At 37.9% G+C, this 15375-nt stretch overlaps 2 protein-coding genes and 1 long non-coding RNA gene across 3 annotated transcripts in view; 2 read left to right on the plus strand and 1 right to left on the minus strand.

The window, feature by feature from the left end:
* Positions 1-15375, minus strand: part of LOC145738483 (uncharacterized) — a 144082-nt gene that overhangs the window by 72308 nt on the left and 56399 nt on the right. The window lies entirely within an intron of this gene.
* On the plus strand, positions 371-3445 carry LOC145738317 (uncharacterized). Its single transcript, XM_081993120.1, has 4 exons — positions 371-552; positions 906-1099; positions 2169-2331; positions 2397-3445. The coding sequence occupies exons 1-4, from the start codon at positions 381-383 to the stop codon at positions 2531-2533; spliced, it is 666 nt and encodes a 221-aa protein (XP_081849246.1). The 5' UTR covers positions 371-380; the 3' UTR covers positions 2534-3445.
* LOC145738382 (uncharacterized) lies at positions 4088-9173 on the plus strand. Its single transcript, XM_081993203.1, has 3 exons — positions 4088-5596; positions 5858-6236; positions 8827-9173. The coding sequence occupies exons 1-3, from the start codon at positions 4088-4090 to the stop codon at positions 9171-9173; spliced, it is 2235 nt and encodes a 744-aa protein (XP_081849329.1).

Genomic DNA, 15375 nt, shown 5'->3' on the forward strand with positions numbered 1-15375 from the left:
CCTAAGTGACCGGGGGATCACGAGTGCGTGTTCCAGTCCTTCCTTAGTTTGTGTTGCTCTATACAGAACGCCCTCCCTCAGCCTAAAATTCTTTATTTTCCGTCGTGTCAGTGCGTCAACGTTTGTTGATTCGGGGTTGCTTATCGCTGATTTTAATTCCAGTATGTCCTTATCCTTATTCTGTAATTCTCCTATGTCTAATGTTGATACCGTAAAAGTGGGTATATCATCTAATTCATCTAATTCGACTTCGCTCCACCCTGCCACCGGGTTCCGTGATAGACAGTCCGCATCTTGGTGCTTACTGCCTTTTTTGTAGACTACCGTGTAGTCAAATTTCAAAATCAGTCTATAAATGTCAAAATTCAGTTAAAACTCGAATGCACCGCAATTCAGATTATGTGTATTCAGATTTTGATGAAACAGATGATGAAATACCAGTCCCACCTAAACCACCCGCATTTACAACAATACCTAAATTAACTGAAGTTAATTTGCCTGTTCCCACTAAAACCGTTCAACATAATGTCTGTCATTGTGAGAAGCATCAAAGTAAGTACAAACATATAGCCAAACTTTATAAATATTTTAATTTATTTTGTTCTGTAAATTAGATAATTAGATTAGAACGCCAATCATGAATCAATAATCATTGATATGATTCAATAATATATTGAATTCAGCATTATTATATGATTTAATTTAATTTATGATTTATTATTTTTTTCAATTCTATTTTTTATACCAAATAAATTAATTTGTTCAAATTTTTCTGCTATTTAACAGTGATCTGAAACACCGTCAATGTCACTTTGTTTGGATTATGGGCGCCCCACTAAATTGGCACATCAGAAGTAATAAGTATAACTATATTATAACTTAGTTCATTTTTTCATGTTTTCCAGATATTCTAGCGCGTATACTACGCGACTTACAAGATTTGAACAAAGATGTTGGACTTATTATTCAAAAATTGAATAACTCAGAGACAGCTCCATTTCAACCTGAACCTATAGACGCCAATGTCACTTGTAATTCATATGATCAAATTTTGGAACTAAATATTAAACTTGAGGACAAAGAGTTTTTCAATAAAGTGGTAAGTTATGTTTCTTCGTATATAATAAGCTACGATGAGAGGAAACACTTTTACTAGTGTTAAAGTATTTATTCATAGGTTATATCCCGAGACGTTCAAGTTTTATCGGGTAAACTGTGCATAGGTGATTTTTTGCAAAATTTTGCTTGGAAAATGATTGAGACTAAATAATTCGACGATAAAATCCTGAGACCGCAGGTCGAACGCCGAGGGGTATATGTTAAGATTATTTCCTGAAAACTCACATTTTAGTTTATTAACAAGAAAACACCTTAGTTAGAACACAAATACTAAACTAAACGTGATGAAATTAATGATAATATTGAACTCACCCCAGCAGACGACAGATTTTCGTTCAGTCATGTATATTTTTGTTTACATTTCAAATTGACAATCATACGTCAAAATATTTTAATTTATGTAAAACTACGTTACAGTGATTTATTAATTGTTAATATTGAAGAAGATAACTTAAATTTTATAAGTGTCTAAATCCCGTTTCGTTTAATATCAAATTTTCTTCAAAAAACGTATTCGAAAAAGGTAGGTGGTGTTTAATCACTGTTAAATTTTAGCAGCCAGGGATTTAATTTAATCAGTATAAAACGGTTTCCATTGGTGGAACTAGAAAGGTTCTCGGAATTTGATTGGCTGCTAGTACAATGAGGGAAATAATCGTATATAATAAGCTACATGAGAGGAAAATATTTTCATTTTATATAATAATTGGAATGATTTTGATGAAGTCGTATAAAAAATAGTGAAAGCATTAGAAACAGTAACAGCTTTACTGATCTCAGACAAATTAGAAACACAACAACTTAGAAAAAAACTTCCAAACTTTGTCATCGATCATCGATTTTACTTAAATAAAATTTCCGCTAAAAAACCCTCAACTTGTCCAGGTATGTGAACGTAGGAGTTTTGCCAGCTGTAAACGAGAGGTTACTATAACATTTTACCACTGCAAAAGACTCCAGTGAAATAGTCAATTCAATTTACGTTTTTCCAAGCTTGTTTTTATGTTTGTTTTCGTAGACGTAACAATTTTTTAATTTGTTATTTTCAGCGTTCCTCAATTTGTCTGTTAGGCGGCAGAGATCTAAATGATACAGTAAGAAGGTTGTTACAAGTTTTTCTGACACACGAACTTACTTTAAAAGTTAACTGGATTGGAGCAAATGAAAAGGGCAGTTTCCAAAAGCTGGACAAAGTTTTAAAACTGATTTATGGTAAGTTACACATTAATCTTTTTGAACTTTTGTACCAAATCAAATTAAAAAAATATCTGGTGTAGATTCCGTACGCCGAAATCCAATTTGTGCCAATTCAACCAACAATGAGATTGATAAGGCAATAAGAAACTGGATAAAAAATGCCCCTGATCGGGAAGGAGGGCGCACCAATCGAAAAAAACCAATGTTAGCCAAATAACAAATACATTTATTTGTTTTTCAATTATATATTTAAATTTTCTGACACCCTGTATAAAAGTAAGTTATATATTTTTTGATTAGATTTGGAATAGAATGGATACTTTAGATGTAAGGGGGAACAAGTTATTAGTAGTAGTTAAAGTTTGTGTATTTGTTGACCCTCGCAAGTGTGAATACTGTGTTTGCTTTTGGGTATTATTATTAGGGCTTCAAATGGTAATAAAACGACTAGTTTTAGTTCGCCGACGTTTCGGATAATACATTTCCTTCCTCAGGGTTTCCAATGTGTGTTTTTTTATTAGGAGACCTGAAGAAGAAAATATATTTTCCGAAACGTCGGCGAACTAAAACTAGTGGTTTTATTATCATTTAAGGCCCTAATAATAATATCCAAAAGCCAACACCGTATTAGCTTATAGTTTGTACTGTTCTGTTTAATTTGTATTGTTTCTAATGTTTAAGTAACTTATAATTACATAAATTTGATTAGAAAATAAAAGAAGTTTTTGTTTATTGGCGTAAAACAAGATAGAAAAAAGAGAAAATTTACCTGTTAAAATAAGCGGTATACCTAATCCAAACATGTGCCAATTCTAGTGAGGGCTTTTTAAAAATACAGTGTTTCCTAAGTGACAGTCAAAATATAATTAAGTTTTTTATTGATTAATTTATAAAAGCATGTTAATTTAATATGGCTGTAAAATACGATTTTGAACCGGTCTTCTGTAGACGCATAATCGAAAACGCACCGTTTGCGATTTTTAGACGGCTAACAAACGATTGCCTGTCTGAACTGAACTGTGCCACTCAACGGCAGATAAAATTTTTAGTTTTCTAGACGTTAGTGGCACCCTTGAGGTAAACCGCTTGTTGTATGCGGTACAGCGCTCGGCGGCCGGTCAAAGGCCTAGCGGACATGCCCTACCTCTAACCCGCCTCTCGGTAGACGAGAGATAGAGTACGGGTTTTCGGCAAAGCGTAATCCAGCCGCTTACGGTACGGTGAGTAAGTGTTTGCTGGGCGGTGTCCCAAATTTGAGTAACAAACCACAAAACAACTTATGTTTTTTTAAATACAATGGCCAACTTTTTATCCAATATTGGAATTCTACGTCAAATTCTAGGCCTAATTGATGTAAAATGTTTGTATCGATATTCAACTGTTTCCGCAGCAGCGTCCTTGATTGATTGAATTTTGACCACCCCCTTAACTTCCTTATTTTTAATTGTGATGTATTGCGTTCCCTCGAAAAGCGGCAACACTGGACAGTGGGGGAAGCCGGTGGACGACCGATGGGCCGCCATCTCTCTTGCTACTCAACCATGAACGAGGGCACATGTTGGTCTTAATAAAAATTGTCTTTGTACATATATATATATATATATATTAATGTGATCAATAAATGTATGCAGTGCCCATTGAAAGAGTCTTCTTCAAATCCCAAGAGCCCAAGACACAACAAATGGCGACGAGGATGGGATACTTAGCCGAAAACTAGTAAAGGGCTAGGATCCCACGAGGAGAAGGACCGACCGGACCGGCGATATTCAAGATGGCAGCCTTGATCGGATCCATGGCGGAATACAACCATGCCACCGATGATTGGCAGATATACCAAGAGAAATTGGACCAGTACTTTGCCGCCAACAAAATAATTGAAGAACCTGTAAAAACTGCAACCTTAGTGAGCCTAATTGGAACATCCACCTATACCATATTGCGTGAACTGACTTATCCGGCATTACCAAAAGACAAAAGGTATGCCGAACTAACCAAGCTACTCTGTGGTCACTTCAGCCCCATTGTATCAGTGTGGCGCGAGAGAAGCAAATTTTGGGCGGCCACTCAGATGTCTGGCGAAACCTCGCAAGAATGGTACGTGCGGGTGAGAGGACTTTCCATTAACTGTGCTTTTGAAGGAAATTTGACCTTCGTTTTGAGGGAGAAGTTTATGGCAGGATTGAGGAAGGGCTCAATACTGGACCAATTATGCGAAGAGGATTCAGATAGGACCCTAGAGAGTCTTTTAAAGTTGGCGGTACAGAAGGAAGCAAAGAATGGAGAAAGTAGCCAGCACGAGCGTGAGGAAGTCAATTGGGTTAGAAACGGAGCGAACAGTGGCAACAGGGCGGACCGTCACCGAGGAAGATTTGCTGCTCGCGCAGGCATAGCGATGGGCATGTCAGGGGGCGCGCGCAGCCAGTTCCAAGATGGAGGCGGCAATGGCGACAAGTGGAAAAACAATAACAAAAGTGCTAAACAGATGGGAAATCCATCAAAGTGCGGAGTGTGCGGCAGGAACCACCCAGGAAGCTGCCGTTATGCAAACTACAGATGCAGAAGATGCGGCGTAGAGGGCCATCTGGAGAGAGCTTGTCGCAGAGCCACAGTGAGGGGACAAAATGCTCTGATGGAGGCAAGTGAAGAAGCAGAGGTCGCAAGGGACATGTTTAAGGTAGATACACATAAGGGTTGTTCAGGGGGATTTGTTGCTCAGGTTGAAATTATGGGGAAAATGTTCAGCATGCAAGTTGATACTGGATCATGTGTGACCACACTAAGCAGGTCAGTGTTTAAAAAGGGTCTTCCAAATGTTCAGCTTGAAGTAGATCACATACTGCTGCGTGGTTACACAGGGTCAATGATTAGGCCATTAGGATACTTTGTGACAAATGTAAGAGCCTTCAGCAAAGTAAGAACAATAAAGATTTATGTAGTTGATAGCATGGGACCTTGTTTGTTAGGCCGGGACTTTCTCAGTGCTTTCAATATATCATTAAACGTTAATTCAGTCTTGCAGTGTTCTCACAGGAACAGGCTGTTGAAGGAATACCCCGATGTCTTGACGAATCGTTTGGGAACTTACAAGTACGACAAGGTCACAATACCCATAGATCCGCAGGCGAGACCCATTTTTCTCAGGCATAGACCAGTTCCCCTGGTATACAGACAAAAAGTGGAAGAGCAAATAAAGAGGATGGTCGAGGAAGGCATTCTAGAGCCGACGACAAATTCAAGATGGGCAACTCCGATAGTGCCAGTCAGGAAGGCCAACGGAACGGTAAGAATTTGTGGCGATTATAAGGCGACTGTGAATAAATGTTTAGACAAAAATATCCACTACCCCTTACCTCGCATAAATGAGATCTTTGATCAGTTGTCGGGCGGTAAGTTGTTCACTAAATTGGACCTCAATCAGGCATATACACAGTTAATGCTTTCAGAAGAGTCAAAAGAAGCAATGACACTCACAACTCATTTAGGTCTTTTCAGGCCAAACCGAATGCTTTTTGGGGTGTCTCCAGCAGCTGCTCTTTTCCAGATGACGATAGAGCAAGTTCTGCAGGGATTAAAAGGCGTGGCCGTGTTTGCAGACGACATATGCATCACTGGCGCGAGCACTCAGGAGCACATTAGGAACTGTGAAGAAGTGTTACAGCGATTGAGGGAAGCAGGGCTTACCGTAAGGCCGGAAAAATGCAAGTTTTTCGAGAGAGAAGTAGAATACCTGGGACACGTAATAGGCGAAGAAGGCCTAAAGAAGTGCGAAAAGAAGGTAGCAGCAATAGAAAATGCAGCAAGGCCGACCACAGTAACACAGGTGAGATCTTTTTGTGGGCTGGTGCAATACTATGCTAAGTTCATACCGAACCTGGCAAGCATAATGAAGCCAATTTACGAACTTCTAAAGAACAACGTAAGTAATAGTAGTAAAGCTGTAAATTGGAACACCACATGTGAAAATGCCTTTAAGTTAATAAAGAAACTAATTAGCCAGGACATAGTATTGTCACGTTTAATTTATGAGCCCTTCTGGGTTCACCAATTAAACTGACTCACGACGATAAACGTCGCGCCGGGATCTCAGTTTTAGGGATGGAATCAAACACTGAGTTTTCCTTGTATCACACTTAAATCTATTAAACACGGAATACACAAATGGATGCACAATACGGTTGTAAACAAAAGGTTGACAATTAACAATTGTACTTACATAGTCATAGCTAAGGACTTAGCTTTTCCTGGCAATGGCTTGGTCACTTCGCGTTTTTAAACAACTTAGAGAACGGACTAATTAACTTAATCTTTTTCCGAGGAGAGTCGACATTACGACTTCTCGGGTCAGCTGGTCACACTACCGTTGATCGGTTCACACCTATCCTCTACTGCTAAAATCGGCGTATTTTATACCCGATTGATCGGCTGACGCAGTTTGTTATTGTCGCTTGTTTTTCACATTTCTGCAAAGCAGGTGGTGGTGACTCATCACCGATACGGTGCACTCGGTGCATGACACATTCGGTGCATCGTGATGCGACCTTGCCTCGTGCGCTTAACATTTCGCAATCCTCGATGTTTTTTAAGTTAATCAGTCCATCTTTTCAATTAACGGATTTTCCATTCGTGACATATGCCTCCGCCCCAGAAAAACTGGTCCCCAGTTTTATATGAACAATAATAAAAACTTTAAACAATAGAAAAAAAACATATCGTTAACATAAATTCAAAAATGTACATGTGTACATACCAAGGTATTATGATAAATGGTTAGTAGGTTTACATATGTGAGTATTTCATGGTACTCAGTTAAGTTTACAATCATTTCTTAATAATAAGTTAGTACTTACTTTAACAAGAAACTCAATAAAATCTTTCCTCTCCTGTAACTATACATACACAATATCATGCACTTTTATTTATCCTAAATCTATTCGGTTCCGGCAATGGCAGAACAGCAAAAATATTGCAACACTGAGAAAAGTTCAATAGAGGCTTAGTCCTATGAGCCAAACTTCGCATCTCACATCACTGAACACCATTGTGATCACTGTTCCATAAATGTTTGTGGTGTGGGTCGATTATTCAATCGATGATTCGGCTAGCTTGGACCTTCGTATCAACGTACAGGCCCATCGTGAGTTCCAATAACAATAATGGCTCATCATAGTCTCTCTCCTTCTTACATAGTCCTCAGTGTTACATGAAATATAAGACAAAAGGTTAGTATTTGCTACTTAAGGCTTAATAACAACAGATAATAATATATAATATTACGCGCATATTTCTTTTATATCTCAATTAAATCAATAACCTTTAACCGAGTGAATTTTATTCACTGGTATACTTCGAACCGATTGCAATAACTTTTGCATATGTTTAACTAATGTCCCAATTTCCATATCAACTAAATTGCTGTAAAAACTGGAACATTAACATTCTAATTTTATTTCAAATCCGTGCGGAGAAATATTTTATTTATCCAAAAAACAAAACTAAATTGACGATAACGTTCGATTGCTTCTCCCCTAGATTTTCTGTAAACAAAAACAAAAAAGTAAATTATCAAAACGTAAACACAAAATAAAATTTATGGTTGTCCAACGACCCCATGGTCTGAAATACACCTAAGTGGTGTAAGCAACCTATACTCGGTTCATTTCGTCTTGGCAGCGGTTTTGACGTAGGTCAGGGTAACGCTTGTATCAGCGTACGGTCGCATATTATTGATGCATTTGTTTCGACTTAATACATTATGCTGGTATTCAAAAATATCCAACACTAAAATAAAACGAAAACTCGTTATTTTAATCTGTCTATCCCCCCATTATCACATACCCCTGACATTTATATTTATTCAAGTATTTACTTGTTCGGCACCTACGGCATTTTCCGATATATTTTACGTCCCTCGTATTTTTCTAAGTGTGCCATTTTTATTATATCATTTTCCTCATTGTAGGCAAATAACTTGTAACACGCGCGCTTAGATAATCATTTTACACACTTTTGGTGTAACTGCGGAAAATTAGACTAATATCCGTTCGTGAATCTTTCAATTGGCCATTAAATTCAGACGCGGATAAGAGAATAAAAATCCCTGAGCTCAGTAACTTCAAATTTAGGTACCACTCGGTATGTGAAGTTTGTACCCAACAAACGTAATATTTCCACTTCAACAAAATTATTACTTTGTATACAAAGTGTTACAATCTTTATGTCAGTTAGGGATAGACGGTGCCTTATTATCGTTTATTTATTTCACTTATACAGCACTGCATTCACAGCAGTTTTGTCATTTTATGGACGAAGCGGTCCTTTATTTTTTTGTCTCCAGTCACTTTCTCTGTGAGCGTGAGTGACTGAAGTTGTTTTCACTGCAGCGAAATTTTCGTTCTTTGTTTTTCCAGTTTGTGTAAAGAGTCATGGGCGGTAAGTTGATCTGTGGTCTTTAGCTCATTACTCGTAGGGTATGTAACCTCACGTTTCTTTTTTTTTTTTTTTATTTCATAGACAATTCACCTCCACGTTTCACCCCAACTCCGGACAGTGCGCGCGTGGGTGGCGTATCGCCGCCCTACGTGTCTTGGGCTACCGTTGCAGCGCGCATGACCAGCGGACGGGATTCGCAACTAAGCAACCCGTGGGGGTTCCCTGACCCGTCTCCTGCCCCGTCGAGGCCAGCGACACCCCCGGCCCAAGCCGAGGAGCCCGCTCCAGAAAACGGGACTGCCCCGCAGCCCGCTCCAGAAAACGGGACTGCCCCGCAGCCCGCTGACAAAAAGGCTCCTGCCCCTGGGCATGGAGCCACCATAAACATCAGTGGTGCCAATTGCACCATTAATTTTAATTATTTTTAAGTTTGGTTTTTCTTTTTTTTTATATATATATATTTTAATATACTTTTCAAAGTTGTCTCTTTCGTGTGTTTTTCTCACATTGTCCTCTTATAAAGGCGTGCATTCTGGGGTCCAGGGATCATAATAGGGTAATATTCTGCTTACGTGCACAACTTCTCTTTTTGCTTTATCTGATCTGCCCTTCTGTATCTCATAGTCCACGTCTGACTTCTTTCGTCTTATATAATAAGGTCCGAACCACCTAAGTAGCAATTTTTCACTTTTCCCAACTTTCCTTATCGGGGTGAAAACTTTCACTTGGTCACCCTCATTAAACTCCATATGCCGATGTTTACAATCATAACGAAGTTTATCTATGTTTTGTCGTCTTTTTATGTTTTCAGCAGCAAAATTACGTATTGCCAGACTAGTTTCCCTAATTTGATTGCTATCAAGAGATTCAGTATGCGGCATAATGTTCGCTTCAGTTGGTAAAACAGGTTCTCGTCCATATACTAACATAAAGGGCGAGAACTGCGTGCTGCCTTGTTTCGCTGAATTATAGGCAAAAGTTACATGTGGTAAGTATTGGTCCCAATTTGACTGATTTGTGTTGGTGTACATTGCCAACATATTTGCAAGAGTCTTATTAAATCGCTCCGTAAGACCATTTGTTGCTGGGTGATATGCCGTTGTAAATTGACTTGTAGTGCCCATTTCTTTCAATAGATTTGTCACCAATTCTGATTGAAACACTTTTCCTCTGTCACTTAATAACTCCTTAGGCGCTCCATGTCTCGTAATTATTTTTTCCAAAATAAATTTTGCTACGGGCCCTGCTTTTCCACTCGGTAACGCCTCAGTTTCTGCCCAACGTGTTGCATAGTCTGTTGCTACCACTATCATGGTTTTACCATTGCTACTTCGGCGGAAAGGGCCTAAAAGGTCAATCCCCACCTTTTCAAATGGTGTTCCCACAGGAATTGGGTGTAAAAATCCTATCGGCTTTTGATTTTGCTGACCTTTCCTAGCTTGACAATCTTGACAACCCTTAACAAATTTCTCAACATCTTTTTGCAACCCTTGCCAATAATACCGTTGCTTAATTTTTGATAGTGTTTTTGCTATTCCTAAATGACCACTCAGCGGTTCCGAATGGTGAGAATACAAAATTTCTCCCACTAAGTGTTGCGGTATTACTAACAGCTTATCTCGACCTAAATCATTCGGATTTACTCGGTATAAAATTCCTGATTCAATCCTGAAGTTTTTTGCCTGCTTACGTAAACCAATTGTAGCATCTTCTGGGTTTTTGATTGTCATTATTATTTGGAAAATTTTTTCATCTTTCTTCTGTAACTCCTCAATATTACGAGTATCCAAAATAAATGTTGGTATTTCTTCAACATCGTGTTTGTCCGTATCTGGTTGCAGTACCGGATATCTACTTACACAGTCAGCGTCTTTGTGCGCAATCCCTGATTTATGGCACACCGTGTAATCAAATTCTGACAGTTTTAATGACCACCTGGCTAAACGACCTGTGGCATCTTTCAATGTCTTTAGCCAACACAAAGCATGATGATCAGTTACGATTTTTACAGGTTTACCATAAATAAAGTGTCTTAAGTATGAAAGTGCCCATATAACCGCCAATCCTTCTAATTCAGTTATGGAATAATTTTTCTCCGCTTTGCTAAGACTTCTGCTTGCGTAAGCAATAGGGTGTAACTTATATTCCGTGTCTTCCTGCAACAATATAGCTCCTAGTCCATCTTTACATGCATCTACCCTTAATTCACACCCTTTGTTTGGCTGAAAATGTGCCAACACTGGTTCACTAATCAATTTCTGTTTTAGTGTTTTAAACGCTATATCATGTATGTCCTGCCAATCAAATTTATTCTGTTTCTTTGTCAGATCATGTAAGGGGCGTGCAATTTTTGCAAAATTTTCTATAAACTTCCGGTAATAGTTACAAAGTCCTAAAAAGCTTTGTACACCTTTCACATTTTTTGGCCTTGGAAAATTTTCAATTGAAATTAATTTTGATTTATCAGGAAAAATTCCATCTGTCGAAATTGTATAACCAAGAATATTAATTTTTTCTTTTAGATATTCACATTTTTTAGGTTTTAACGTTAGGCCTGCACTTCGAAGTCTATCGAAAACTTTACGTAATTTTTCCAAATGTTCATCTATTGTTTCAGAAAAAATTATAATGTCGTCCATGTAAATTAAAACTTCTTTCCATTTTAAATCTCTAAACACTACATCCCCTAATTGTTGAAATGTTGCCGGGGCATTGCACAATCCAAAAGGCATTACATTAAATTCCCATAATCCATGACCTGGCGCCGTAAAGGCAGTAAGTGGCTTACTTTCTTCTTTTACTTTGACTTGCCAATAACCTGAATACATGTCTAACGATGAGAAATATTTGGCGTTTCCTAAGTACGTCAAAATATCCTCAATATTAGATCCTGACCACGAATTTTTCACTGTTACATTGTTTAACTTGCGATAATCAACACAAAACCGCGTCTCTCCAGACTTTTTCTTTACTAATACGACGGGACTTGCCCAGGGCGAGTTACTTTGTCTTATTATATCGTACTGTTCCATTTCCCTTATTTGCGTATCTATTATTTCTCTTTCTTTTTGTGCTACTCTGTAAGGTTTTTGTTTTATAGGTTTAACATTTCCTACGTCAATTTCGTGTTCAATTACATCCGTTCTCCCCATATATTTTGGTGTTTTTGAAAAAACGTCTCTATACTCCGCAAGTAGGGTTCGCAATTTATTCTGTAATCCTAAGTTTGCTATATTACTTAGATTATGGTCATTCATGGTAATTATTTGTTCATCATTTTCGGTTTCATTAATACAACAAACTGGAATTTTTGTCATGTCCGTTTTAATCATTTTCTCGAGATTACCAATCGTGGAATTCTTTATTACAAAAATTCTACGATGACCGATATTTTTAAGCTTAATATAAAAATGTCCATTCTGCAAAAACGGTAATCCTACGCAAATAAGACCTCTCGGTCGTAAAAAACTATCTTTCTCAATAAAACAATATTCCGCTAAGTCAGATGGTTGTAGGTTCAAGTTCAATCGGGTAACTATATCATTCCCGGGTTTCAACACGTAATCGCCGGCGACGGTAATTTTCAGGGAATTTACTGTTGGCTCGTTTGCTATGTTTACGAACAAATCTTGCTGTGGATCGCATTCTTCAGCTGAATCATAATCCCCAAAATTTATGATCAATTTGTCCGAACCATGCTGCAATGTCACTTTATTGTTATTATAGTCAATGACCGACTTTGTCGTCTTCAAAAAGTTATGTCCCAAAATTAGAGCTTTGGACAAATTTTTAACCACTAATGCTTCAACGCATATCTCTTTATTATTTATTTCAATCGTCACTTGTGAATTTCCAATAGGTGTAAGAGGGTAACTGCCTGCCGTAATTAATTCAACATCATTTTCCAAAGAATACATGTTATTAATATAATTCAAATCCACAATATTTTTACACGCTCCAGTGTCTAGAACGACATTTACATTTTCTTGATTATTTACTTTTAAATGCACATACAATAACCCTCCTTTGACGCCCTTTGATGACAGGTGGACAATCTCGTTAGGGCTTCCTATTGACGAAATTGTCCTCTTTCGTTTGGGTTTTGATATACCCGATCATTTTGACGGTTATCTGGATTATTTCTGGAACTGTTTGCATTCCAGTTGCATGATGCATGCCCTATTCTTCTGCAATTAATGCATCTAATGCGTCCATCGTGTGTTCTTGTATTAGGTAAATAGTTGTTACCTTGATTTCGGCAAGGTGCTCTGTTTCCATAATTTGGACCTCTGTAATCATTATTTCTATTCCCTTGCACATTCCGATTTTGGTAATATGGCCGTTGACCGCCATTATTTGAACCACTATTAACGGTATTGTTCCTTGGTGGCATATTTCTTGTAAAATTTCCACGATAATTGACAAAATTCCTGTTCGGACCGTTACTGGCGACATTCCTGTTATCCACGAAATTTCTCCCTGTGCTATTACTATTATAATGGACTCGATTTCTATTTTGATTGCCATCTCTGCGTGGAAAATTTGTTGTATTTCCCGGTCCGCTCCTGATTATTTGATTCTCGTTATTTAACGCATCGGACACGGAAAGCAGTGCCGTATCACGTGTCATCTGATTTACCAGGGTTCTCTCTTTAATGTCACTCAGCTTTAACACTAGCTGTTTTAAGTCATTAAAATTTTGATTACTTGAACTCAGCAAGTAATACATTTCATAGTAGGATGGGTGTAAACCATTTTCAAAATGGTCCCGAAACGTGTCAAAAGACATTGTCGGGTCAATTTCCGTTGCCAACGCAAGTAAATCAAAATAATATTTTTTAACATCCTCATTGTCTTGATGTTTTCGTGTATTTAGTCGAAACTTTAACTTTCTCAGTGGCTGTTCACCAGAAAATTCTTTTAAAAAGTCCGTTTTTATATTTGTCCATGTTTTTGCCTGGTTTGCCGGTTCGTTAATATAACCATCAAACCAAGTCTGAGCCGGGCCTTCCAAGAAATTTGCTAAGTAGGAAATTTTGTGGTTTTCCGACCAGCTGTTTGCAATCGCTGCTTTTTCATATTTATTTACAAAAATAATAGGAGAGTCAATCGATGGGTTAAATGTAGGTGGGCATGTAAACTTTGGTGTAGCTGGAGTTTTTGGCTCAGCCAAAGCTACCTGCAAAGTCATGTTAGCCATTGCTGCAGTATTGTTAGGACGTATTACACTGTTTCTCTCTTGAATTACAGGGGGTGGGCAAGGATTATTACAACCTTGTAATAAATCTGCGGGGCGGGATAAGGTAGGCTCTGGCACTACCACTTCTAAGGGACTTTCTTGCCAGAACTCTTCTGATTCTCGCGGTTTAGGCGGAGTCCTACTCAATGAAGCTCTTGGCTTAAAAAACTGTTCTGGGGATCGTGATCTTGCTTTGGAATCTTTAGCTTTCTGAACTCGGGAAGTCGAAGCTTTGGTTGTTTGAATTCGCGGGGTTTCAATTTGAGCACTTACGACAGTTTTTTCGAAAGGGCTCTCGTCCTCACTACTTGTTACACTGACAATAGAAGTTGTTCTGTCAACTTCTGGGGCACCTGTAGATATCGATGCCTGTACAGAAGCAGAGGAACCGACAGCTGAGCTATGATGCGCGGGTTTAAACTCTCTCAACTCCTTTAAGACTTTCTCGGGGTTTTTTCCTTGGGCTAGTGCTTGTTGGAAAACAAATTTTTCTTTGTCTGATACACTTTGAGCTCTACTGCGAGTTCGTACTCGTGATTTGTCACTTGGTTCACTCATGTAAAATTTAATACCAAATATTTGGCAGTATTTTGAATTATTCTGATTTTTCAAGTTTTCAGACAAAATTTAAACGATTTTTTTTTTAAACAATTTGACTATTCCTAGCAATTTCTTTGCGAATTTGCTTGTTCATCAAACTAATAATTTTTTTGACGCTAAAATACACAAGCATTAATACCCCCATACACAGAAAAATAATAATTAAAATTTCCTTTGCCGACCATGAATTATCTTTTTCTGAATTATTTGATACACCTCCACTGTTCCCTGCTTGGGAAATAATAATTTCTTCCTCTTTTGAAGATGTACCACCCATATTAAACCAAAATTTTGTCAAATAAGCGCTTTAATAGCAAAGGAAATCCCCAAAAAATCACTAAATAAATCAACGTTATTATCCCTAGCCAAAAGAAAATAATACCTAAAATTTCTTTTATAGCCCACACATTATTTTCCGGATTCTTTATCATACCCCAAAAAATAAAAATAAAAAACTCAATTATTGTTTTTTATCCATCCCAAAACAGACCGGCGCCTCCACCAAATGTCACGTTTAATTTATGAGCCCTTCTGGGTTCACCAATTAAACTGACTCACGACGATAAACGTCGCGCCGGGATCTCAGTTTTAGGGATGGAATCAAACACTGAGTTTTCCTTGTATCACACTTAAATCTATTAAACACGGAATACACAAATGGATGCACAATACGGTTGTAAACAAAAGGTTGACAATTAACAATTGTACTTACATAGTCATAGCTAAGGACTTAGCTTTTCCTGGCAATGGCTTGGTCACTTCGCGTTTTTAAACAACTTAGAGAACGGACT

Source organism: Ips typographus, linkage group LG15 (assembly GCF_016097725.1).
Source record: "Ips typographus isolate SLU linkage group LG15, UJ_Ityp_2.0, whole genome shotgun sequence".
Classification (NCBI taxonomy): domain Eukaryota; kingdom Metazoa; phylum Arthropoda; class Insecta; order Coleoptera; family Curculionidae; genus Ips; species Ips typographus.

Coding starts and splice junctions, on each gene's coding strand:
- LOC145738382 (XM_081993203.1), top strand. CDS start 4,088: ATGGCAGCCTTGATCGGATCCATGGCGGAATACAACCATGCCACCGAT. Junction 5,597..5,857: donor TCAGGAAGGCCAACGGAACG/GTAAGAATTTGT, acceptor GCTCTTTTCCAG/ATGACGATAGAGCAAGTTCT. Junction 6,237..8,826: donor ACTTCTAAAGAACAACGTAA/GTAATAGTAGTA, acceptor TTTATTTCATAG/ACAATTCACCTCCACGTTTC.
- LOC145738317 (XM_081993120.1), top strand. CDS start 381: ATGCACCGCAATTCAGATTATGTGTATTCAGATTTTGATGAAACAGAT. Junction 1,100..2,168: donor AAGAGTTTTTCAATAAAGTG/GTAAGTTATGTT, acceptor TGTTATTTTCAG/CGTTCCTCAATTTGTCTGTT. Junction 2,332..2,396: donor AGTTTTAAAACTGATTTATG/GTAAGTTACACA, acceptor TATCTGGTGTAG/ATTCCGTACGCCGAAATCCA.